This window comes from Quercus suber, unplaced genomic scaffold (genome assembly GCF_002906115.3).
Source record: "Quercus suber isolate HL8 unplaced genomic scaffold, Cork oak 2.0 scaffold_221, whole genome shotgun sequence".
NCBI lineage: Eukaryota > Viridiplantae > Streptophyta > Magnoliopsida > Fagales > Fagaceae > Quercus > Quercus suber.
Window position 1 is genome coordinate 8507 of NW_027069679.1, and position 25539 is coordinate 34045.

The 25539-nt window shown below is 35.6% G+C and overlaps 5 protein-coding genes across 5 annotated transcripts; 1 reads left to right on the top strand and 4 right to left on the bottom strand.

The window, feature by feature from the left end:
* Nucleotides 1-3409: 3409 nt before the first annotated feature.
* Nucleotides 3410-6334, top strand: LOC111990572 (uncharacterized protein At5g41620). The gene is made up of 3 exons (XM_024022359.2): nucleotides 3410-4206; nucleotides 4284-4403; nucleotides 4484-6334. The coding sequence occupies exons 1-3, from the start codon at nucleotides 3709-3711 to the stop codon at nucleotides 5900-5902; spliced, it is 2037 nt and encodes a 678-aa protein (XP_023878127.2). The 5' UTR covers nucleotides 3410-3708; the 3' UTR covers nucleotides 5903-6334.
* Nucleotides 6335-6802: 468 nt separating this feature from the next.
* Nucleotides 6803-11003, bottom strand: LOC111990566 (bifunctional nitrilase/nitrile hydratase NIT4B). The gene is made up of 5 exons (XM_024022352.2): nucleotides 10413-11003; nucleotides 9115-9294; nucleotides 7894-8187; nucleotides 7370-7651; nucleotides 6803-7216 (listed from the first exon to the last, which is right to left on the bottom strand). The coding sequence occupies exons 1-5, from the start codon at nucleotides 10909-10911 to the stop codon at nucleotides 7071-7073; spliced, it is 1401 nt and encodes a 466-aa protein (XP_023878120.1). The 5' UTR covers nucleotides 10912-11003; the 3' UTR covers nucleotides 6803-7070.
* A 1137-nt stretch (nucleotides 11004-12140) lies between these two features.
* On the bottom strand, nucleotides 12141-15117 carry LOC111990567 (IAA-amino acid hydrolase ILR1). The gene is made up of 5 exons (XM_024022353.2): nucleotides 14691-15117; nucleotides 13626-13751; nucleotides 13205-13519; nucleotides 12728-12856; nucleotides 12141-12645 (listed from the first exon to the last, which is right to left on the bottom strand). Exons 1-5 carry the CDS (start codon nucleotides 15042-15044, stop codon nucleotides 12223-12225), a joined length of 1347 nt encoding a protein of 448 aa, XP_023878121.1. The 5' UTR covers nucleotides 15045-15117; the 3' UTR covers nucleotides 12141-12222.
* A 3226-nt stretch (nucleotides 15118-18343) lies between these two features.
* Nucleotides 18344-20444, bottom strand: LOC111990565 (uncharacterized). Its single transcript, XM_024022351.2, has 2 exons — nucleotides 20070-20444; nucleotides 18344-18721 (listed from the first exon to the last, which is right to left on the bottom strand). Exon 1 carries the CDS (start codon nucleotides 20294-20296, stop codon nucleotides 20108-20110), a length of 189 nt encoding a protein of 62 aa, XP_023878119.1. The 5' UTR covers nucleotides 20297-20444; the 3' UTR covers nucleotides 18344-18721; nucleotides 20070-20107.
* A 1149-nt stretch (nucleotides 20445-21593) lies between these two features.
* On the bottom strand, nucleotides 21594-25142 carry LOC111990574 (IAA-amino acid hydrolase ILR1). Its single transcript, XM_024022363.2, has 5 exons — nucleotides 24789-25142; nucleotides 23095-23220; nucleotides 22680-22994; nucleotides 22134-22262; nucleotides 21594-22046 (listed from the first exon to the last, which is right to left on the bottom strand). The coding sequence occupies exons 1-5, from the start codon at nucleotides 25137-25139 to the stop codon at nucleotides 21594-21596; spliced, it is 1374 nt and encodes a 457-aa protein (XP_023878131.1). The 5' UTR covers nucleotides 25140-25142.
* Between the last annotated feature and the right edge of the window lie 397 nt (nucleotides 25143-25539).

Genomic DNA, 25539 nt, shown 5'->3' on the forward strand with positions numbered 1-25539 from the left:
TTTGCAGTTTATTTTGGGACACTTACCTCTCTTGTGGTTTGCTTTATAGGACATTTTTACTAATTTTAAATAACTTTAATGATGTTGCAAGTGCCAACATATCATATATAGAGAAAGAATTGAAGGAAAAAAAAATCATTTTACTCTCACATTTTTGGTGCTCTCTTTGATTTTTTTTCCTTCAATCGTTATTTGGGTTTGTGTATATTTACTATGAATGAGATTGAACGTAGAACAATTTTTTTTTTTTTTAATTCTTTTTCAGTGGGTTTTGTTAACACTTCTTAAATCATTAAATTCTGTCAAAGTTAGCAAAAACGTCTTATTATGATATCATAGGTATAATATAGTTGTTTTGTTTTGTTTATATGACACTCTAAAATCATGAAGTAAGATCATAAATTCCTTATCCCTAAAAATTACATGAAAAGTGTGATTGGCATTAGCTTTAAGTTTTAAGTTTTAAGTTTTATTTTTAACTTTTATATATAAAACCTCACTTTTTCCTTTTTTTTTTTTAAATTATATTTTTAAATTTTTTTAAGGTATAAGTATATTTTAGCACATTTTCAGCAAAAAACTAAATAAACTATTCCCAAATAGACACGAAGGGTCTGTTTGGAATCCGCTTATTTTGTTGAAACTGAAAACTTTTTGGTGAAAGTACTGTAAATAAAAGTAAAAGTTAGTTGAAATAGTACGGTGAGCTTTATGAATAGTACCAAAAAGTGACGTGAGACTCATGAATAGTAGCAAAAATAAGCTGAATAGTAAAATAAGTCAGCAAAAATAATCTTGCCAAACAGACCCTTCACTTATTTTGTTAAAACTAAAAACTTTTTATTGAAAGTACTATAGATAAAGGTAAAAGTTAGCTGAAATAGTACGGTGGGATCCATGAATAGTACCAAAAAGTGCAGTAGGATCCATAAATAGTAGAAAAAATAAGCTGAATAGTAAAATAAGCATTAGTTTGGATTGCGTTGAAAACGTTTTTTAGCGCGTCTTAGTCAGTGGGTCCTGTGCATTGTTCACAGGTCCCACATGTGCGGAATTTAGCAAAATTTTTATTAAAACTAGATCTTACGGTACTATTTACACATTTAAAAATTATTTTATTATAATGTTTTTAATTTTATGTAATAAGCGGTATTCAAATAAACTCTAAATTGACAAAATTAATCACGCTAAATGGATACGAAATAAGATCATTAATTTAAACCTCATTCATGTGCACATACATACACAAATCCACGTTACGCACCCGATTTCTTTTTCTTTTTTTTTTTCCTTTTTTTTTGTTTTTTTTGGAGAAAAGTTAAGCACCCGATATCAAAGGCTAAAAAAATTGAGGCGAGAAATCTATCGCGTCGGTCGAAGAAACAAGTGATGCGATTGCGAGGATGTGCAACAGTGCAAGAGGCAACCTTTATACATGGTAAACAGTGATGTATCAAGAGAGGGACTGTGTTGGTGATGGGTGTTGGCAATCTCATTCGTTTCCTAAGACCAACGTGACAGATGTTGATCCCTGAGATTGGCGCTTGTTTGGATGGAGAAGGACATTCTGGCTCTTCCTCGCCTTTTGTCTTTGGAGTTTCGATGACTTGACTATGAACCTATGGTCCCATATTATTATCAACTTGTCTCTAAAAACTGTTTATCAAAAACAACTTGTATCTAAAAACTAAAAAGCAGTGTTTCAATCACCAGTGGTAATAAAAATGTCACCCTCACCCGCACCCCGTCTCTGAGCTTATAAAAGTTTCTCTCTATTTTAAGATAAAAACTTTTTGCCTTTTATTTTATTTTATATTATTTATTTTTTTTAACTACTTGTTCATTTCAGCAATTTCTTCACTTACAAAGCACCAAACTTTTTATTATTATCACAGTTATCAAGACACAAAATCAATAAAATACTGATTTGGAAAATAAACAATATTCCCTAGTGATAGGAAGCTAGTCAAGCGAATCTCCCATTTTAGAGTAGAAATGGGAAGTCTAACGTAGGCAGCTTTTAGTGTAATTTTTTTTTTTGTTACCTATTCACCCCTTACCTTATTTTAGGCAACTTGCTACCAATGTTCATAATTTATAAATAATATGATTTTTTTTATAAGAACAAAGTTTAGTTATAAAATTAGTTGTAATATAAACATTACTACATATTTTGAAAATCTAACCGTTAAATTGCATGTTTTTTACGCTCTCAATATACATGTTAAATTTTGTATTGATCAGATATTATTTACTATATGATCTACAAAATTATATTTTATGCATAATTTTAAACTACAAAAACTTACAATTTAAATAATTTATTGATGACATAGATATTGATTTTTAATTTTCTATAAATTTTGCAAGTATAGAGGATATAAGAAAAAGATGTAATCCAATAGTAGATTTATCAAAATTTACTCCCAATAAAAAAATATTGAGTAAGGTTATAGTTTAAAGTTACAACTAATTTTGTAACTAAATTTTGTCATTCTTATAATTTATATTCATATGTTATAAATTAGTTTGGAGGAAAATTATATCCAAAACTTAATTATTAATTTTACATCTTATATAGCTAGAACTATGTAGATCTAGCAATACACACATTATCATGTCATTTAAAATATCTTGATAGTTTGTATACCCTCAAGTTTGTAAAATTTAACCCAAATCATGAAATTAGTCAATTTCAAATGAAAATAATCATTTTTCTTAACCCATTTAGATTTTCTTACTAAAACTTTAAATTATTAATTTTTAGAAGAAAAATGAAAATTAAAAATTAATTTAAGTATAAAAATCTAATTGAAAATAATTGGTAATATTTGTAAAATTTAATCCTAATCATGAAATGGATCTCCTTCAAATGGAAAGAATCACTTTCCTTAGTCCATCTAGATTTTCTTTCCAAAAATTCAAACTAATTCAATATTTAATTTTAGCTAAAACTTTATCACGTTAGAGTATTAGCATGATCTAAAACTTACCCTAAGACTTCCTCATTTATCACTTTCCTTAGTCCAGCTAAAACTTCCTCCCTTCTCAAAAAAAAAAAAAGCTAAAACTTCCTCATTTAACTTACCCTAAGAATCTATTGTAATAATAACAATGGTGATGATAATAATAATAATAATAATAATAATAGCTACGACGGTGATTTGACTGAACTTCTCTAAATTTTTGCTTGGACTTCTCATTCTAGCCTAGCTCCTAAACAAAGCCTAGTTTGAATTCAGGGGGCCATCCCAAATACACCGAATTTTCGCTATTACCACTACTCTTCACATAAAAACTTTCAAAAACCACGCTGTCGCGGAATCTCTTCCCTCTGAATTAATTATCGGACGGTCTCAATTCCATTATGACCACAACCACCAAACAAAATTCATTCCCTTTCATCCACTCCTTTATTGACACGTGTCCACACTCACATGAATCATACCGCTTCCGATTCGTACACCTTTCCTTTTCCTTTACGCACTTTACAATTACACCCCATGGAAAAGAAAAGAGAAGAAAAGCTTACAGTCTGCACTGATCGAAAACTCTTCTAGCAGTAGTAGTGCAATCCATCAGTGCTCTCTCAAACTCAAACTCAAACTCAGAAACTCATCTAGGGAAAGAGCTAACATCTTTCTTTCTTTTAAACTGTGCGTTTAGTAGTAGCATGATCTAGAAGTTTCTGAGCGAAAGAGAGTGATAATGCCAAGACAAAACAGAGGAGGCGGTGTGGATTTGATACCTGGAAAGATCAGAAAGCGAGGCTGCACGTCGTCGGCGTCGTCGTCTTCGTCGGTACTCCAAAACTACAGGTTCAAGAGAGCGATACTCGTTGGCAAGAGAGGCGGATCCACTACGCCCGTGCCTACATGGAGGCTCATGAGCTCGTCTCGATCTCCTGCTTCTGCATTGCGCGGTGCCCTGGACTCGCCCAAACCGAGTGGCCTCAGAACCAAGCACCAGCACCAGAACCAATCGCAGCAGCCGCCGCCGCCGCCGGTGTCGGCGAGGAAGCTGGCGGCGACGCTTTGGGAGATGAATGAGATTCCGTCGCCGAGTCCGAGCGTCAGAGAGAGCTCCGACGAGCGGCGGATGAGGAAGAAGGAAGCGATCAGAGGTAGAGAGAGAATCGCTCGGTCCGTGCACTCCGGCTCTCTGCCGCCGCATTTGTCCGATCCGTCTCACAGTCCCGTTTCTGAGGTTCGCGATCTTCTTCTCCTGTAGATTCTTTTGCTTCTTTTTTGAAAAAAATTGTTATTAAACGCTGCGTTTTGTAGAGAATGGATCGGTCTGGGACTGGAAGTCGTCGGAGACAAACGCCGTCGATTTCTCAGAGACTTAGGCTCACGGATCACCACCACGGCGTCGATGCTCTCAGCAATGCTAGTTTAATGGAGGTACAATCAAATTTCTTCGGATTACTTTGAAATATTAGCGAATTTATTTATTTTATTTGAACTTTTTTTTGGTGAAGCAGATTGAAACTAGATCTCGAGCTCAAACTCCGACCGCATGTACATCGACAGTTGGAGTGAAAACGCGTTTGAAGGATGTTAGTAATGCTTTAACCACATCGAAAGAGCTACTCAAGATTATCAATCGAGTTTGGGGCCATGAAGACCGGCCTTCGACTAGTATGTCGCTTATCTCGGCCTTACATGCCGAGTTGGAGAGGGCTAGGTTGCAGGTGAATCAGCTAATCCAGGATCAGAGGTCGGATCAGAGCGAGATAAGTTACTTGATCAAGTGTTTCGCGGAGGAGAAGGCGGCGTGGGAGAGTAAAGAGCAGGAAATTGTGGAGGCCGCGATTGAGTCTGTGGCGGGTGAGCTTGAGGTGGAGAGGAAGTTGAGGAGACGGTTGGAGAGCTTGAATAAGAAGCTCGGGAGGGAATTGGCGGAGACGAAGGCGTCTCTTGTTAAGGTTGTGAAGGAATTGGAGAGTGAGAAGAGAGCGAGGGAGATTGTGGAACAAGTATGTGATGAATTAGCTAGGGATGTTGGGGAAGATAATATAGCTCAAGTGGAGGAGGAAGTGAAGAAAACGCGTAAAGAGGTTGAGGAGGAGAGGGAGATGATGCAATTAGCTGATGTTTTGAGAGAGGGGAAAGTTCAAATGAAACTGTCCGAGGCGAAACATCAGGTTGAGGAGAAGAATTCGGCTGTTGATAAGTTGAGGAATCAACTCGAAGCGTTTTTGGGGAATAAAAGAGGGAAAGAGAGAGGAGGAGGGCGAAATTCTGTAAGTCATCATCATAGGAATGATGATGACATTGCTGCATTGTTAAGTAGAACTCGCTTTAGTTCCTATAATTCAAGTGACGAAAAAGATGAGGATGGAGGAGAAGTAGTGGAAGATGGAGAAGAGTGTGAACAAGTCTCAGCTGAAAGTGATCTTCATTCGATAGAGTTGAATATGGACAACCATAACAAGAGCTATAAGTGGAATCATAATTCCGGATTTGGTCATGATCCCAGAATGGCTCAAATTGAGGAAGAAGAAACCAGAGGAAGGAAGTCTACCTCTGGGAGAGCACCAAGGAGAAGCACCACTTTGCAAAGGAGTATATCCGATGGGGTTGAACTCCATAATTCGGATAGGTTAGATTGGGGGAGATTGTTGGAGATTGAAAAGCAATCTCAGGGAAAAGGGTATGCAGATGAATTGATGCAGGGATATAAATCAGTAAAGGGTCTAAGGGACCAAATGTTGTCTAATTCTGGGATGGTTTCCCCCAGAGTTAGTGCTAGTCCAACACGACAAATGGGGCCGCCTTGGTCTTCCCGTGATCTTGTCAATGCAGCTCAGGAGAGAACAGCTATTGCGCAGGGTGGTTTGAAGTCGAGGCTAGCAGAAACTGGAGGTGTAGGCCACAATGCAAGGAAATCCAGGCGGTGAAAAATCACTCTGTTTGTGAACCAATGCTTTTGCTTGCATTCTCCACAGGCACTGGACCTATGATGATGGATGCTGAATGCAGAAAGGGCTAGTTTGGAACTTTGGAGGAAGCGCTTACTTGCAAAGCCAATCCGAGAAAACTTAACAGATGGTGAAAGGTGTCTTTTTGTTGATTTAAGTTTGCTATCCCTCGTAGCAGCTCAAGTTGCAGCAAGCTCAGTTTGCATTAGAATGTTGTCTGTTTGTAGGAATATTTGTGTCTATAGTTTTTCTTTTTGTAGAAAGTTGTACTAATTAAGCGAAGTTTCTCTTAAATACAATTACTTCTGGTATTACTGGGACAGAGTATGCTAGGAGTATTGTGTACTCGCGGCTATTTGTAATATTTCTCGTCCACCTTGAAGGGTATCTACATCTGACTTTTTTGAATTATATGCTAAAGTTTTATTATTTCTGGATGAACATGAACATTGTTATTAGTTTATTATCATACTAGAAAGAGTAAGAGCACTGCCATATCTAATAATCCAAGTAAAACCCAGTATTTATGAATGCCACCTGAGAGATGGATTCACAGCCATTTCTAGGATACAAGGAACCAGTATTCACAATACCACTGAAGAGATGTATTTTTGTTTCGCTCCCCTTTGAGGATTGAAGGGCATCGAAAATGGACCTTTTTGAATTATGCTTCAAGCTATATTAGTCTTGGATGAAATGCCTAACGAGCAATGTTATTATACTCTGAAGGAGTTAAAAGCACCACAATATCTGGGGAACCAAGTATGAACTAGTATCTTTGAGTAGAACTACTGAGATTTATAGGGGTAAAAAAAAAACCTTTATTTTTTGAAAGAAACCTACAAAGACCAAAATCGAAAAAGTTGAAAGCCGGAAAAATATAGGACTAAACATATTCATTAAACTGTGAAAGATAATACATTCCCTGGGCATACTCAGAAGTTTAAACACCAAAATTGCCCAAGCAGCAACTATACAACACGTTTGATTCTTCAAACGTAATTTGACAAATGGTGACCGCTAGCCAACCTTTGTATATCTTCTAAACATTACAAAAGGTATACAGAAGAGTAAATTAGCCGTTTGGCATGAGGAAGACTAGAAGTTCATTCCAGTAACTCAATTTTTCTACACAACTATGTCACCATCACTGCTCATCAAGAACTTCCGATTTCACTGCAGTTTTGTAACAAATTGGATTGGGTATATCTGAAATCTGATTGACACAGTTTTGTCCAATATAATGCCCAATTCCACTAAAATCTAGCTTTGCTCGAACAATCTCTCCAAGATCTGGAACATCAAAGTGTTAAAAGGATTTTATCAGATTTGAGAGATAGGTTTGGTCAATCTATCCTCAAGGATAAAATGCATTTACTTTTCAGATTTAGCCGTACCAAAATGGCCGTTCCCATACATGTAACAGTCATAAGTATAAATTCTTACCTAGATCAGCTGAGATGAGGGATTCCCCTTGGTAATTAGGTCCTGCCAGAATGGTCCCAGATGGTGATATAATAACACTACCTCCAGCACAAATGATTGTATCCATGGACGTATTCCCATTTGAATCTCCAGAAACACATTCTGGAGACTGCAGATAGTCTTTCCTTCTGCAGAATTGGTTTGCAGATAGAACAAAGCAGCCACCTTCTAGGGCAATATGGGTCATTGATGCTCGCCATATCTCCCTTGCTTCGGCTGTAGGCGCACAATATATTTCAATGCCTACATGTGGTGGCAGGAGGATTAAACAAAAGAGTGAAGAACTATGGTGTGTAAGGAGGCTCTTGAATATAAATATTATAAAGGAAGGGAACACAGAACAACAACCCAGTTTAAACCTTAGAGAAACAACTAACTGTGAGACAGCCAGTTGTTTCACAGTAGAGAAGGCATTAATAACAATAGGTGTTCTCTTAATAAGTAACTATGGCAAAGCAGCAGGTAAAAATGACAAAAGGGTATACCTTTAGAATATAATTGAGTTCTTAGAGAAGGCATTCTATTGTCCCAGCAGATAAGGCCACCTATTTTTCCAATTGGAGTCTCATATACATTCAGTAATGATTTCTCTCCCGACCACCACATTGCACATTCTGATGCCAAAGGCATTACCTTTCGATGTTTTCCAAGATACCGGCCCAAGGAATCAAAAAATAGAATGGCACTGAAGAGTTTGTATCCCACTCTCTCAACTACTCCCATCACCAAGTGAACTTTATATTTACCCGAGATTTTAGCAAGCCTGTCAACCTCAGGACCTGTATAAACAAATTACAGTATAAATATAGCCACAGCAAGAATATACCTACATTTGCTAGTGATTTCTATGAGTTACAAGATAATGTAATAGAGTGAGTAATAGTATAGCTTGAAGCTTGAACTATTGACTAGGCATAAAGTTGTTCAGCCTCTATTAGCAACTGGCAGCACAACTGATTCCTTTTTGGGTAGACAGTAGACTCAAACTTAGTTTATGTAAAAATTTTAGATTTAGCATCAATAATTTTTTTTTTAGTTAAAAATAATTTTATTGAAACAAGACTACCTTGTGAAAATAGACACGAAATGGCCTTAGTTTTAGCATCAATGCATGTATGATCCATCTGTTTCCCTTAATTTGGATGCCTCGCAACTCAATCTTTTCTCAATTCAGTTTGTAGTTTCTCACAAGATAATCATCAATATGTGCTAAGAGAACTGCAATTGTACTTGGTTCAAAATTTTTTTGCAATGAGGCTTTTAGTGTAGGAACTACACTTGAAATAGGAGAAAAGCAAAGCTAACATACTCTAAAATCTACCTTCATGAGGTCTCCTCTAAGCTTCAAAGAAATGAAAGAGATTATTTATTGATCTAAGTGCAAAGGAGTTAGTTTGTGTCAGAGAGAGAGAGAGAGAGAGAGAGAGAGAGAGAGAGAGAGACGTTGACATATATGGTAGAAAACAAATGAACAAAACAAGATAGATAGAGTAACCACTAGCCAGGAGGATACTGTGTACTCTAAATTCCACAAATTTCATGGGTTAGCTGCCTGAACTCATGCTTAAGCACATTTGCACAGGGCAACTTACTGGCAGCAGTTCAGAAATGTACACTAAGAATCACATATCTCATGCAAAAATATATTTGGCATGTAAACTTTGTGCCAAAGACAACAATTTCATTTTCATAGAAAGGGATTGCACCTGGCACATCAATAGCTGAGGCAAAGTACATTTGGAACTGCTTGTTTTCCCAGGTTAGATGGGTATCTGTTAAACCCTCAAACATCACTGCATGTGGATAACCACCAACAAATGCTTCTGGAAACACAACTATTTGTGAGCCATATGCAGCTGCACCGGCAATCAGTCTCTCTGCCTTATCTGCTCACAAGAACAGGACAATGATTTAATGGTAGCAAGAACAGGAAAATAATCTAACTAGACTTTTTAGCAGATAGACTCCTCAAAAGCACCATTTAGCCATGACTTTTTCCATCTTAAACCGTAATTAAAAATTCAGACAGCACTTAAAAAGGCATAGAACTAGATTTATTTAGATCCCACTAGAATGTCACTGTTTCCCTACTTTAATCAAATGAAGGAAAACTAGAGCATAAAAATTGGGTTCAGCAATATGAAAATCATTGTAATCATGAAATACCATTATATTGCCCCCTTGAAAGCAAAGCAAATACAAGAAAAGCCATGATCAGGACATTAAAAAGAACAAAAATATACAATAAGGCTAGAGACAATCTCCAACTGCTTGTGGACCAGAAAGTGCATTCTTTAACCGAACACAAGGGCCCATCTATCCATTCTTCTAGCCTCATCGCTTGACTATTAATATAAAGCAAATTCATGCTCTCTCCAATGCAGTGTAAATAATTCAGTAGAAAAAAAAAAAAAAAAAACCCAATTATTTTCCTAGTGCATCATACTTAAACATTCCAATTTTCCCATAACTTCGAAAAAAGAAAAAAAGAAGGAGAAGCCAATTTCATGACACTATCTAATTTTCACGTATAAATCCCTTAAAACAACCCCAAAAAAGGTTAACAAATCTTCCTATACTTGTTTTTTCAATGTTTTCCATATTCATTGTGAGTTAAAATCATCCCAAAAAATTGAAGAATAACACCTAAAGTTACAAAATTTTTAATTTTTTAATAAATTTTTTTTAAAAGCCATGTGGGAAATGTGATAAAGGCAAGAACATTAGGTTGGACCATATACCACATTCGATGGTGGGACATAAAAAAAGAACAATCAGAATCTTTCAATTCAAACCGAAATAAAAAACATTCATTCTCTTTGAAAAAGTTCAGGTCCCACATAATAAAAATTCTAGAAAATCTAAAGATACAGACCAAGATGCTGGTGTATCGTAAAAAACCGTAGAAGCCCACATTTTCCCAGCAACCAAACAAGAACAAAACAACAAAAAAAAAAACCCAAAAAAAAAAAAACAAACCCAAGTGAGAGTGAGAGAGAGTTACCCAAAGTTGCTGGGGTATCATAGAACACTGTAGAAGCCTGAACCACAGTGGCTCTCACAGTGGGTCTAGGGGAAAGAGTCAAGGCCTTGTGCTCCAACAACCCATCTTCCTCCATTTTCACAGGCACGTACTTGGACATGGGCAAAGTTAAACTCGGTGGGACTGAGTTCGACGAGCCCGAGTTACGACCAGAAAGAACAAGGTCAGGTCGAACCTGACTGAGCAGCCACTGGATGGTCTGACCATCGGAGCGGTGACCCAACTCCTCAGTCAGTCGGAAGATTCCGGGGCAACAGGTAATGGGTATCCGGACCCGCCTGTGTCGCCCATCTACTTTGGTGTGTCGGTCTCTTGTGCAACGACGCCGTTTTAGCTGTTGCTGTTGCTGTTCCTGTTCCTGTTGTTGAACGATAATCTGTGAATCAGGTGCGTTAAGGTTGTCATCCTCAACGTTGTGTTGGGGTTGTAAGACTAGTTGCACCGACTCTTCAAACTCCATAGATTCATATGCCAATGTTGTTTGAATGCGGAGAAAGTGAGAAGTGAGAAGGAGGAGGATTTATGGTACTCTCTAACTCACTGTGCGTTTCAGTTTTGAGCTTGTCAGCTTTTTATTACTACTTTTTACTTTTTACCACCACTTTTTATTGTTGTTCTAAAAAAAAAAAAAAAAACCTTTTTAGAATCTAGTTTGTATGAGTATGTGAGTATGAAATTGATTTTCCCAGTTCATCAATTTTTTTTTTTTTTAGTAGAAATATTCCCAAAAACTAATTATGTACTATGTATGACATTAAATTATAGGTTAATTAAAAAGACATTTGGAACGAAGTTGGAGTGCAGTAGAATATAGTTTGGATTCTTTGAATGTAATTTACTTTTATGATAGTTATTGATATGTTTTGATAATTATTGTTTTTATATTGCGAATTATATATTTTAGCATTAAGCATTTTCCATGTGCAACAATATATGAAAGGTGTTGATTCTGTTGATCAAAGTGAACCGAATAGTAGATTTAATAGACCGAAATAGAGATGGATCAAATAGACTGAAGTGGACTAAAATAGATAGAAGTGAACCAAAATAGACTAAAGTGGACCAATTAGGACCAAATGGGCCGAATGGACAGGAGTGCATTGAATGGACCAAATTGGACTGAGATAAACCTAATTGGACCAAGTGGACTGAAATGGACTGGAATAGACCGAACAGAACCGAATAGAGCGAATAAGACTGAGGTGGACCGAATAAACAGAAGTGGATCAAAGTGGACCAAATTGGACAAAATGGGACTGAAGTGGGCTATTTAAGCCTGAAACGACTTGTAGTTTCTACCTTCTTCCTTGAGACTGTTCGAACATGTTGCACACTAGTTTACAAGGCGTCACTTACAAATACAAAATCTGAATTTTGTAAAGCCATATATAGAGCCTGCCAAAGGTTTTGTTCATATAAATTTTTTCAACCGAAAAAAGAAAAAGGAAAAGAAAAGTGAACATAAGCATGGGATGTTGAAGGCTTGCAGCTAATACTTATGCCTTTGTTTTTTTGGGCTAGCCAGTAGCCAGACCCTGACTATAGTCTTGGGTGTTGGACAGGTTAGTTCTTTGAAGTTTGAAGAAATAAAATTTCAAAATTATTATTTTTCCTCAGTTTATGTTTGATGTAATTTTACCTCATAAGAAAAGGATTGCAATCCTAAATGTTTAGCTAGGATTTGTGATATAATGATAACCACACATTTATTACTACTCTTATTATTATATTATCATTATCATGCATGTTTGCCTTCATACATTGATGTGTCCTAGAGTTCTTCATTTGGAGAAGTAGAAACAAACCCATGTTTCTTGGAAGTCTCAACAACATGGTTTTTTAAGTATGAGGTTGCCACAGCAGCATTAAGTGCTGCACCTATTGGAAGAGCCTCTTCATCAATAAAAAAGTAAGGGGAGTGCAATGGCTGATTTGACTTCAGAGTCTCATTTTGTATCCCAATCACAAAAATTGCAGCAGCTGATTTTTGTGTGAAAAAGCTGAAATCCTCTGCTCCCATGGTCACTGGGAGAAGCTGAACATTGGGTTTCCCAAGTAGGCTCTCACCAACCTTCTTCACATGTTCATACAGTGCTTCATCATTTACCATCACTGGATGAGGCATGTGTCTGCTATCCTCCATGAAGTCCACCATGGCACTACATCTATGCACATCTGCTTGTGTTTCTATAACCTGTAAGTGGATTATGCATGGTTATCTACTACTTGAGTGGTAATGACAGAAAATTGTAAAGGTCAAACAATGAGTGTTTCACCTCTTTGATCCTTTCCTTAATGTAGGCGAGACCTTCAGTGGTCAAGCTCCTGAAAGTTCCTCCAAACTTCACAGTCTCTGGTATTACATTGTGTGTTTGACCTCCATTTATGAATCCAACAGAAACCACCTATATGATTTAAAAGAATGGATCAAATTTATTGGTTCTCTATTGTTGATAAGAATGTGGTACTACAGGCTATTGTTGTCAATCATTAGAACTTGGTTCAAGACATGAGATCTCCAAGTTTGATTCTAACATATAGGTGGCAATATCAGACAAATTTGATTGATTAAATTAGAATAAATTTATATTTTTTAATTAGGAGATAGAGTGGAGATAAGCTAAGAACTCAGTACGACTTGTTATGTAATGCAATAATTTACTGTTTGTCCCAAAAGCTAAAGTTCTTAAAAAATTGTGAATTTAATTGTTATTCTACCAATTTGATTATAGATAAAGGGCACCATATAATACCCTGGACTGTAGAGGATCGGTTTCTCGAGATACAATCTGTTGGAGGGCAAGGATTGAGAAGGCTGCTGCAAGAATCGGGTCTTTAGTCTCATGAGGGGCAGCTGAATGTCCACCTTTCCCTTGAATTGTGACTGAGAAGAGCCCAACACCAGCAAGAATTGGTCCAGGACTGGAGGCAATGACACCAGTGGAAAATGATGGAAAAACATGTATACTCAAGATGGCATAGATGTCATTTAGAGCAGTATCTTGCAACATATGGTAAGCACCAGCATAAGTCTCTTCTCCAGGCTGGAAAACTAGTTTCACAGTTCCCTGAAAAACATTGGCTTAATCAATTAGCAACCACGAAAGTAGGGAAAAAAATTCTTTGTTATTGTTATTGTTATTGTTGCTTATGATTGCAAGATATTAGAATTACCTTCAATTCATCTCTTTTGCTCTGGAGTAACTTAGCTGCTCCAAGTAGCATTGCTACATGGGAATCATGACCACAGGCATGCATCTTGTCTTTGATCTTGCTCTTGTGGTCCCAGTCTACTAATTCCTTTCAAATGGTAATATGTTGATTTCATGGATAGGACACATAATAGATCAGTTGGTTAAATTAATAGCTGCACATAATGGCATCATCAAATAATTATAAGGAAATGTTTAGTATAAGTGCTCCAACAATGGGCTAGCCAGCTCCAATTAAGCAAAGCAGGGAGCGAGGTCATATGGTTTTGGTCCTTCATGAATCATGATATCTAGGGGCTTTTGTTCAAAATCAATAATGGGACAAGTGTGTGTCACAGAGAAGGTTAATCAGAGTCGCCACCTCATAACTTCATAAGACAAAACTCCTCTCTAATCCAAGAAGTCCTGCTAAGTCTAACCAGGAAATGGAGTCAACCCGACCTCTAAACAGTGATCTACCTAAATTTGTGGTCAGTGGTTCCCTAAGCTTCTTAAGCTAAAAATATTCTTCTCCCTTAAAGACATTGCATATGATGCTGTTTGTTTCACTATCGTAGTGAAAGATTAAGAATCCAAGTGACTCACTGCTTGGTATGCACGCTTTGCCTTATGGCTTAATGTAAAAGCATCGCCCTTATCAGTAAAGTAGTGCAAGCTAATCTTATTCTCCCAGTCTTGAATACATGAATATTGAAGTTAAGCCAGTGAATCACAATAATACTAGTTTGACAAATTCAAAACCAAAACTTTTACAACAAAATTGTGCACTCAACAAATGCCAAAAAGTTGCTAACTATGCAATTAGAGTTTTTCCTTCTTTTATTTGTCAGCGTGCAATCAGAGTTTGGTAAATGGCTCATTGCAAGGCTGAGAAACAAGCCTGAGGACAGCTACATGTGACATGTGAACAAAAACAATAACAACCAAGCCTTAGGTGAGTTTTAAATTCTCAACAGGTTAATCAAGATCGATCACAAGTAAATGCAAAAGAAATGAAAAAAAGTGAAACGGGAGAGGGAGAGAGAACCTGCAAGGGGAGAGCATCCATGTCAGCTCTAAGAGCAAAAACTGGTTTGCCCCCAGACCCAATAGAAGCCACCACTCCAGTCTTGGCAACAGGCCACTTGTATTCCACTCCCATCTTGTCAAGCTCAGTTCTGATGAGCTCACTTGTCCTGTGTTCCTCAAATCCCAGCTCTGGGTACTCATGGATTCTTCTCCTTAACCCTCTCATCCATTCAAAGAACTCGGGCTTTCTGGCCGATTCCAACAACTCCTGACTCAACAACTTTAGCCCCGAACCATAACCAGCCTCCTCCAATGCCCAAGACTGGAATAAGAATGCTGATAGTAACACTAACAACCACCTTGACAAATCCATTGTTTGCAATGTTTGTTGAGGAGTATCGTTGGAAATTTATATAGTAACTTTCATTTGCCACTAAAAGAGCCCACGTGTGGGTCACATACGAAATTATTGAAGCTCAAATTTGTACTCATGCGTGAGTAAGCACCTCTCTCTCTCTCTCTTTTTGCTGAGTATTATTCTAAAAAAAAAAAATGCAGTTTTACTGGATTGAAACTGCTTTTCTGCCCTCCTTTGTAAATTACTTGCTAAACTGCTAGTCATGTAGATGAGAAATTTGTTTTTGTTTTTCTTTTTTTCGAGAAAAAGTTAACTTTAAATTTAGTTAGAGAGGTGAAAAAGTGAGAAGATAAAAAATAGTGAGAAGGTGGAAAAGTAAAATGATAGAAAATATTTTAATTTACTTTTTCTTTGTTTGGTTGGGAGTGGAAAAAAGGAGAGATGGAAAGTGAAAACAGTGAGTTTGTATAAATTTATGCATATATTATTGTTAAAAAATAATGCTCAATTAAAACTAAAAAAGTGATAAACAACTAAAAAAAATTAATCGGCTAAATTTATTAAAAAAATCACATCTAAATCCCAAAAAAAAAAAAAAACAAAAGAAAGCAAAAGAAAAGAAAAGAATATGAGCACTGGACAAATCCATTGTTTGCAATGTTTGTTGAGGAGTATCGTTGGAAATTTATATAGTAACTTTCATTTGCCACTAAAAGAGCCCCACGTGTGGGTCACATACGAAATTATTGAAGCTCAAATTTGTACTCATGCGTGAGTAAGCACTTCTCTCTCTCTTTTTGCTGAGTATTATTCTTTTAAAAAATGCAGTTTTACTGGATTGAAACTGCTTTTCTGCCCTCCTTTGTAAATTACTTGCTAAACTGCTAGTCATGCAGATGAGTAATTTGGTTTTGTTTTTGTTTGTTTTGAGAAAAAGTTAACTGTAAGTTTGGCTAGAGAGGTGGAAAAGTGGGAGGATAAAAAATAGTGAGAGGATAGAAAAGTAAAATGATAGAAAATATTTTAATTTGCCTCTTCTTTGTTTGGTTGGGAGTGGAAAAAAGGAGAGATGGAAACAGTGAGTTTGTGTAAATTTATGCATATACTGTTGTTAAAAAATAATGCTCAATTAAAACTAAAAAAGTGATAAACAACTAAAAAAAATTAATCAGCTAAATTTATTAAAAAAATCACATCTAAATCCCAAAAAAAAAAAAAAAACACAAAAGAAAGCAAAAGAAAAGAAAAGAATATGAGCACTGGACAAGCCTGTCCAATAAAAAAGAAAAGAAAAGAAAGAAGTAGAAGAAGCAACGTGCAGGAGGAAGAAAAAAGAAAAAGAAAAAAAAAAAGAAGTAGAAGAAGCAACGTCCGGAGGAAGAAAAAAAAGTGTGAAGAAGAGGACATTTTTGTCTAAAAATGATGTCTAATTTCTCGCTTTAGTTTTCTCTCCATTTTGGAGAGAAAACTTTTTGGTAGACCTGAAAAGAAAACACGTGGGTCTTATCATTTATTTTCCTTCATTTTTGTCCAATCAAACACACAATAAAAAATTTTTTTCTCCTCATTTTTTCTTTGAAATTTTCCATTCATTCTATTCTACTTCCAAATAAACATACTCTTAGGGCCCGTTTGGTACATGTGTTTAAAAATTGAAAATTGTTGTTTGAAAACATTCGTGAAAATACGTGTGGGTGAAAAAATGCGTTGAAATATATGAAATATTGTTTAAAAATTAAAAATAGTTATTTGAAAACACTCACCAAACACCCAAGTGTTGCATGTTAGTTAAGTTTCAATGTATATTTTCTTATTTACGTGTCAGTGAGGATGAAAATTCTGAAAGGACAAAAGGTTGTAAATCTTACCATACTAGAGGATATGCTGGAATCTAGAAAGGAGAGTGAGGGAAAACGTTTCTTCTGAAAATGATTCATCACAAAGTAAGGGTCACTTTCAAAATTGAGCTATGCAATTGCCATCATCAAATATGTCCAAACATATTGATATCATTTTGAACAATTTGGTGGGATAGAAAAATCTTCACGCAAGAAATGACTTCCAAGCTTTATACATCCAATGTGATGAACCATAATCTAGTTAACGCAGTGGCCATCACAGTGGGCCCTCGGTAAAAAGACCAAAGTTGTGTATATTCAGCGACCCTTGGAAATAAGACATAAGCTCTCAATTCAATTGCAGCGTAGACTAGATAGACAACGCCAACACAGACATGTAGTTTCTTCCTAGTTCCCCGTGAAAAACATGCTGTACAGTGCCAGAGGTACTTTAAGCCAAATGTAGAGCCAGACAGAAGTAAGTTTGTTTTTAATACCAAAGAAAAGAACAGATATGGTCCCGTGCTCTTTGTAGCAAACCTACAAATACAATGAAGCAATGGGTGCTTATAACAAAGAAGAAAACTCGTACCAACAATCACGTTGTCCAGGTCACAATCTTACTTATATATCCTCCAAGAAAATTTCTTTATTGTGGCCAGTCGGAAAATGATATCTTGCACATTTTCTTTTCTTTTTTTGGTTTCTTACCGTGTTTCTTCAAAATTTTCAACAAGAGACTAATCACTGTTTGCGACAAGTGAGCCCATAGCGGGGTAAATTGTTGGACCATAGAGTTTTTTTCAAAGTGCTAGTGCCTGGACTTGAACTAGGGAGATCCTAGTCAAACCCAAGACAGCCACTTTGAGACTGAGTGTCCAACCACTCGGCCAACCCCATTGGATTGATATCTTGCACATTCTTGCCAAGAGGTTACTTCCAAAGCTTGAAAAGGTTACTTCCAAAGTCAAATATGCTTAACTAGGTCATAAGTAGGACATTATTTTTCAGGAGATACATGCTGAATCATGAAGTTAACTCAAGTAGACATTATTCATAGTGTTATATATTATTATTATGGACAAAATTTAGATACAGTACTTTAGGTATTGTTCCTTAGATTTTCTTCTTAAAATTTAGCCATGCGACTATTTAATTAAAAAATACACTTTCATCCTATTAACGTGACAGAATTTTAAAAGGAAAACTTAAATAACAACACCTAACGCTTGCCCTATTATTATTATTATTATTATTATTATTATTGAGAATGGAATTGAATCAAATGGTCCTTTAACTGCCAAAAGCCTTGTAATTATTTCATGAAATACTAGCTCTAAAATATAGGAATTTTATTGTTGTAAGCAAAAAAACATATTATGGACGATCATAGTACTAACGGGAATAGACAACAGGGTCACTATGAAAACAAATATCAAAGGGCAAAATGAAAATTTTGAAAGTAAAGAAACAAAGTGAAAATAATCCCAAACTTTATGTGCCAAAAATGTAATTTAGCCTTGAAATTACATAAGCTTCACAAAACGCATCAAATTTTCTAGGAGGTCTAGAAAAGCATCCAAACACTTGCTACAATGATGGCACTAACAATATGTTTTCTCCCTTATAAAGGAGCTTTGTTTTTGTGCATGTGAGATGATATCGTCCAAAAGCAAATCCAATCGGACCAATCCTCTCAGAAACAGCCTCAAAAACTATTTTAAGGAAGCATCTTGCTCATGCCATAAATCTGCTACATTCCTTTTCCTCTCGCTCTCAGTGGGTTTTCTTTAATCATTCCTGGCATTCCCATAGCATTCCTATTGCCATGCTTAGCGCTTGCACTTCTACCATCTAAACATTACGAAGATCAAAAGAAAAATGACTTATCAAAACAATCAAGACACTGTCAAAATTAACCATAGGATCTATGTGTTTAAAAAGCTTGCAAACAGATGGAAAAACCAGTTTAGTTGAGAACGTTTTAAAGTAATGCTTCAATTTTATTTATGTTCTGAATTCAAATATTACGCACAATATTCTGATGCCATGGACTTATTCAATCACACAAAAGTAGGTGAAGCCCAAAAATTTTCCATTTAGGACCTCCATACTGCCTCAACTTTGACACTCAAAACCCATAACAATGCAATAAAGTACTTCTTAAGTTGTCTTTTTTCTGTAAACCGAGAACCTCATGGATTATGCTAAAACTCAAGCAAGGTGATATGAGATAACAGCTAAGAGAGTTCTTCTATGGTAGCTATGAGTAACATACCCACTATGATTTTAATCTCAGCCTTTTGCCTAAAGCAATGCTTGAGACACAAATTTTCCTCACAATTTTTCCACAACTTGCTAAGATGGTAAGGTGTGATTATCGATTTCACATGGATCCACCTGTAAATAGGGAGCAAATACTAAATTGATATTGATTATACAATGCTATGCATTAGAGATCGTTTATAAGAAACCTAGCCTTATCCTAATGTGATCCTAACTCGTAGTACTAGGTAACTTGTCCTGCAAATACAGTATCTAACATCACTTTTACTATATGTACTAATCTAATTGTAACAGTTATTACTTATTAGAAATTCTGAAAAAACCTATGAAAATTTTTGTGTAACTAGATTTATCGTTTTCTTTATATTCTTCAAGAAATGATGGAGATTCAAACATTTCAAAATATATGGCTATGAGCATAGTACCTTCAAAAGGCACAAAGGTATATTAGAATCGTTCACAGCTAAAATTGCCACCAGAAAGTCAGAAACACAAGTTACACAACATGTTATTGTTGAGGCCTCAACTATTTTCATCGAGCAAACCCCAACTTTATTCCATATATAAACTGAACTTTCCCAACATTCTCAACTACAAATGTGTTTGCCTAAAAAAACTACATTTTGGGGTCTCTGTAAATTTGGTTTTTAGTAACAACCAATTTCGTCATGTTATTTTCAACTTGAAAAGCTTGGTGGGTCACCATCAATTTGGTCCTTACATTTGGTAGCAGCGAAAACAGTCATGCTATTTTCTACTCCCAGACAACTTAGAGCCAATTAAGTTGAAAATGACATGACCAAATTGTATGTACCAAAATGATATTTTTGCCTAAAAAAGAGTACAAATGTGTTTATGTTTTGGCAGGCTATATTAATCAATACTTCACAAAGCAAAAATTGACAGAAATGTTTACCAAGGGCGTGGTTGTTGTTAATAGTAACAAAGTCAAAGCTAGTCGTCGAGAAGCTTCCTGAGGCGCTGTTTGACGAAATCGCTTCGGGCTTTGGCACGAGCTTGTTGGGGTCCTACGTTGGCGTAGGAGAGGTGAATCCCAGCCGCCAAGAGTGAAGCGCCGGTGACGAAGAAGCAGACCGTCACGCCTAGCTGTCTCGGCGTTGGTGGATATGACCACAGCACCATATCTGTACTGTTTTTTTGTGAATTCGGAGAACTGTATGGTTGGTTGAGGAGAGATGGGCTTTTAAAGTCCCAAGTGTTGGAACTGTACGAGGTTTGTGATCATTTGATTTTGTCCTTGGACTGGGCCGTGTTTAGCTCAATGCTAATTGCTAACCTAAATCTCATTACTGTTTTCTTTGGAATTTGAGTTTTTTTTTGGTCTTAGGGTGTTTTTTTAGTGCATATTATATATATATATATATAGAGAGAGAGAGAGAGAGAGAGAGATATGTGTATTCAACTCATTAACCTAACTTGACCTGACTTGATGAATTCGATGACTTGGGTTGATTTTGCGTGGATTGAGTTTTAATTTTTTTTGAAACTTTGATTGGATTGGACTTGAGTTGGCAAGTTTTTCAACTTAAATAACTTGACTCAATTCTATTTACTAATTTAAAAAATATATGTTTTTGAGAAAGATTTAAAAAAATATATATGTATTTTAGAATTTATTAGTTTGAATTATTTTGTACTTTGAAACTTAGTTTTGATAAGATTAGAATAGTAGGCTCAATTTTTCACATTGTAATCATTTGTTGAATAATGAGGTTAAATAGTTGAATGAAAACTCAAAATTTTTTTATTAGGCTTGACAAAATCATTCCAACTTGATGGCCCAATTTAACCTGACTCAACCCATTTAGTTTGGCTTTTAAACCAATCATGGATTGGGTTGGGTTAGGGATTTCTCAACTCAAGAAGATCGGGTTAAGTTGGATTATTCTGTTTGCATAATTGACCTATACACACCTCTACAATGACCTTTATTATTACAATAGAAATGGACTAGAGCAAAACCTCCCCTAAGTGCCAGGAAAAGAAACCTAAATTATTATTATTATTAATTTTTTTTTTTGGTTCAATTGATCATTATTTTGCTATTACATAGAACACATATAATCCAAATAAAGCTTGTAATTCATTACACATTACTCATTAAAAATATATGCATTGATGAAAACAAAAAAATTAGGTATCACAACATTACAAAAAGACATACACAACTAACTTATTGGGTGATCCACACTTCACAAAATAACATTATCGTAATATTTTGTAGCAAAAGTTATAATTTATATATAATTGTTAAAAAATATATAGTTTTTGTCAACATTGTTTTTTTCCCTCATTAATTTTTTCTTGATGTGACTATACATTGTTTTGAAAAGGGTTGCAATCCTAGATGTCTATCTACAATTTGTGATATGATGATAAACAGACATTTATTGCTGCTATTATTGTTTTATTGCCATTATTATGCTTGTTTACATTCATCCAGTAATGTGTTCTGGAGTTCTTCCTCTGGAGAAGTGGAAACAAACCCATGATTTTTGGAAGACTCAACATGTTTATTTAAGTATGAGGTTGCCACAGCAGCATTAAGTGCTGCTCCTATTGGAAGAACCTCTTCATCAATAAAAAAGTAAGGGGAGTGCAAAGGCAGATCTGACTTCAGAGTCTCATTCTTGATCCCAATCACAAAAATTGCAGCAGCTGTTTTCTGTGAGAAAAAGCTGAAATCCTCAGATCCCATGGTCAATGGGAAAGGCTGCACATTGGGTTTCCCAAGTAGGATCTCACCAACCTCCTTCACATGTTCATATAGTGCTTCATCGTTTACCATTACTGGATAATGCTTGTGTCCGCTGTCCTCCATGAAGTCCACCATGGCACTACATCTATGTACAGCTGCTTGAGTCTCTATAACCTGTTAAGTGGATTATGCCTAGTTATCTACTACTTGAGTGGTAATGACAGAAAATTATGAAGGTCAAACAGTGAATGCAGGTTTTACCTCTTTGATCCTATCCTTAATGTAGGCGAGACCTTCAGTGGTCAAGCTTCTGAAAGTCCCTCCAAACTTCACGGTCTCTGGTATTACATTGTGTGCTTGACCTCCATTTAAGAACCCAATGGAAACCACCTATATGATTCAAAAGAATGGATCAGATTTATTGGTTTTATATTGTTGATAGGAATGTGGCACTGCAGGCTATTGCTGTCAATGGATCAGTTCAAGTCATGAACCCTGAAAATTTGATTCAAACAGAATTGGTGGCAATATCAGACAAACTTGATTTAATTAGAGATTTAGTTTCAGAAAATTTGATTAGAAATGGATGGAATATTATTGTGAAATGATCTAATATGATCAAATTAGAATAAATTTTTACTATTTACATGGGAGTAAGAATGGACATAAGATTCGAATTTACTTACATTTATTCAGATACCATGATTGATTAATTATTGTTAGTTCAAAAGTTTAAATTATTAGAAAATTGTGAATTTAACCATTATTCTACCACTTTAATCATGGATAAAGAGCCTTATATTCTACCTTGGAATCTAGAGGATTGGTTTCTCTAGATACAATCTGTTGGAGAGCAAGGATTGAGAAGGCTGCTGCGAGAATTGGGTCTCTAGTCTCATGAGGGCCTGCAGCATGTCCACCTTTCCCTTGAATCGTGACTGAGAAGATCCCAGCACCAGCAAGAATCGCACCAGGACGTGAGGCAATGATACCAGTAGAAAATGTTGGATAAACATGTATAGTCGTGATGGCATTGATGTCATTTAGAGCAGCATCTTGCAGCATATGGTAAGCACCAGCATAACCCTCTTCTCCAGGTTGGAAAACTAGTTTCACAGTTCCCTGAAAAACATTTTCTTAAGTAATTAGCAACAACAAAAGTGGGAACAAAAGTTCTTTGTTATTGTTATTGTTGCTGATGATTGCAAGAGATTAGAATTACCTTCAATTCATCTCTTTTGCTCTGGAGTAACTTAGCTGCTCCAAGTAGCATTGCTACATGGGAATCATGACCACAGGCATGCATCTTGCCTTTGATCTTGCTCTTGTGGTCCCAATCTACTAATTCCTTCCAAATTGTAATGTTGATTTCATGGATCAGACACATATATTAGAGCATATAGTTAAACAATAGCTGCACATAAGTGCATCATCAAATAACCATAAGGAAATGATTGGTACGTGCTTTGAAAATGGGCGTTTATTGGAAATAGCAGGAATACCAATGGATTTACAAGATTCTTAACTAAGCTTTTCAAGCTAAAGATATTCTTCTCCTTTAAACACATTACAGGCTGTTGTTTCACTATCATTGTGAAAGATTGAAAATTCAAGTGAATCACTGCTTGGCATATACCGCTTTGCCCTTTTGGCTTAATGTAAAAGCATCACCTTTATTTGTACTGAAAGCTTTTCTTATTCTTTTTTCTTGTGTTATGATACAAATACTAAAGTTAAGCCAGTGAATCACAAAAGCACTTGTATGACCAAGGGTGGAGCCAGGACTTTCACCTTTTATCATTTCCATAGTGAAATTCTAAAAATTTTCCATTTTAGTACAAATTATTGATCAAATGTCTTCTATTATGTATTATAAGATATGTATGATGCAAAATTTTAATAGATGCACGAATAGCAATTTTTACAATAAAAAATGAAATCAAGAGGAAAAAAAACCTTGCCTTTTTAGAGAAAATTCACTTTAAGAGTGTAACAAATTAAACCTTATAGTTTCAAAAGTAGCAATTTAAAACTTGATGTATTAAAAAGTTACAAACTAAACACTTTATTTTCAAAAGTAATAAATTAAACTCTAAGTTTTCCAAAGTAACAAATTAAATTGCTCAACCTATATTGAACCTAAAAAATAATAGGTTGAATTTTAATTTTTTTTCTTTTTCAAACTTAAATGCCTAATTTGTTACTTTTGGTTTTAGAATATTTAATTTGCTCCGCGCTTCTTAAATTTTAGGGTTTAACAAATAACTTTTTAAGCGCATCATTGGACTGCCCAAATGTTTTGGGGAGGGAACTTTATTTTTATTTTTTTTTAACCCTAATTCTTTAAAATGTTCATTAGTTTTTTTTTTTTTTGATGAACTAAAATGTTCGTTAGTTATACATACTAAAAAAGGATTTTTAAACCCCTTTCCTTGTGAGTAGTTCAGCCTATCTATGTATGACAACTTCAATTCTAAAACTTATAATCAACGTTTCTCAAAAAAAAAAAAAAATAATAAATAAAACTTATAATCAACAAGATTGTCCATTCAACGAAGGCCAAAAAGTTCATATAAAAAAGAAAAGAAATTGTTTTTGGTAATTACTATGCTCGCAATTAGAGCTTTCCCTTTTATTTTGTCATCATGCAATTGCACTTTGGTAAATGGCTAATTTTGCATGGTTGATAAACACACCTATCAAATTGAAAACAGCAATAACAATAACAACCATGCCTTGGGCCATTTTAAGATTACTAATTAGGGTAAACCATACGTGACACAAGGAATAACAACAATTCAATAACAACTAAGTTTTAGATTCTCAAGAAATTAATTAATGTCGAACACACATAAAAAGATAAGAAAAAAAAAAGAAAAGAAAAAAAGTGACATGCATGGAAAAGAGAGAGAGAACCTGCAAGGGGAGAGCATCCATGTCAGCTCTGAGAGCGAAAACTAGTTTCTCTCCAGACCCAATAGAAGCCACCACCCCAGTCTTGGCAACAGGCCATTTGTACTCGACTCCCATCTTATCAAGCTCAGTCCTAATGAGTTCACTCGTCTTGTGCTCCTCAAATCCCAGCTCTGGGTACTCATGGATTCTTCTCCTTAACCCTCTCATCCATTCAGAGAACTCGGGCTTTCTCGCCAATTCCAACAATTCTTGACTCAAAAACTTCAGCTCTGAACCATAACCAGACTCCTCCAATGCCCAGGACTGGAATAAGAATGCTGATAGCAACAACCACCGAGTGATGAAATCCATTGTTTGCAATGTAACTTGAGGAGTATTGTTGGAAATTTAAATAACTTTCTTTTGCCACTAAAAGAGCTGTCGGTATCACAAGAAATTATATTACAGCTCAAATTTGTACTCATGCGTGAGTAAGAACTAAGAAGTCCTTTCTGGATTGAGAATGTTTTCTACCCTCTAATAAAATTACGTGCTAATTAAGTATATGAAAACTGGTGAAAAATTAGCAAGTGTAATTGTATAACATTACTCTTTCTTATTAACGTGTTGTATGAGAATTGAAATATTTGATTCCACCGATTACAACTTCTCATGTATTGGTTTTTTCTTCCTCTTATATAGTAACCATTAATTAACCACTAATTAACAAAGTGGAATTGAAATTCATTGTTTATTGGAATAAATGAGTTGG

Coding starts and splice junctions, on each gene's coding strand:
- LOC111990572 (XM_024022359.2), top strand. CDS start 3,709: ATGCCAAGACAAAACAGAGGAGGCGGTGTGGATTTGATACCTGGAAAG. Junction 4,207..4,283: donor CTCACAGTCCCGTTTCTGAG/GTTCGCGATCTT, acceptor TGCGTTTTGTAG/AGAATGGATCGGTCTGGGAC. Junction 4,404..4,483: donor GCAATGCTAGTTTAATGGAG/GTACAATCAAAT, acceptor TTGGTGAAGCAG/ATTGAAACTAGATCTCGAGC.
- LOC111990566 (XM_024022352.2), bottom strand. CDS start 10,911: ATGGAGTTTGAAGAGTCGGTGCAACTAGTCTTACAACCCCAACACAAC. Junction 9,295..10,412: donor TGATACCCCAGCAACTTTGG/GTAACTCTCTCT, acceptor TCTTGTGAGCAG/ATAAGGCAGAGAGACTGATT. Junction 8,188..9,114: donor CTCAGCTATTGATGTGCCAG/GTGCAATCCCTT, acceptor TTGTTTATACAG/GTCCTGAGGTTGACAGGCTT.
- LOC111990567 (XM_024022353.2), bottom strand. CDS start 15,044: ATGGATTTGTCAAGGTGGTTGTTAGTGTTACTATCAGCATTCTTATTC. Junction 12,857..13,204: donor CCGATCCTCTACAGTCCAGG/GTATTATATGGT, acceptor TAAATCATATAG/GTGGTTTCTGTTGGATTCAT. Junction 12,646..12,727: donor TTAAGGAAAGGATCAAAGAG/GTGAAACACTCA, acceptor ATCCACTTACAG/GTTATAGAAACACAAGCAGA.
- LOC111990565 (XM_024022351.2), bottom strand. CDS start 20,296: ATGGTGCTGTGGTCATATCCACCAACGCCGAGACAGCTAGGCGTGACG.
- LOC111990574 (XM_024022363.2), bottom strand. CDS start 25,139: ATGGATTTCATCACTCGGTGGTTGTTGCTATCAGCATTCTTATTCCAG. Junction 22,995..23,094: donor GCAAAAGAGATGAATTGAAG/GTAATTCTAATC, acceptor AATGTTTTTCAG/GGAACTGTGAAACTAGTTTT. Junction 22,047..22,133: donor TTAAGGATAGGATCAAAGAG/GTAAAACCTGCA, acceptor TCCACTTAACAG/GTTATAGAGACTCAAGCAGC.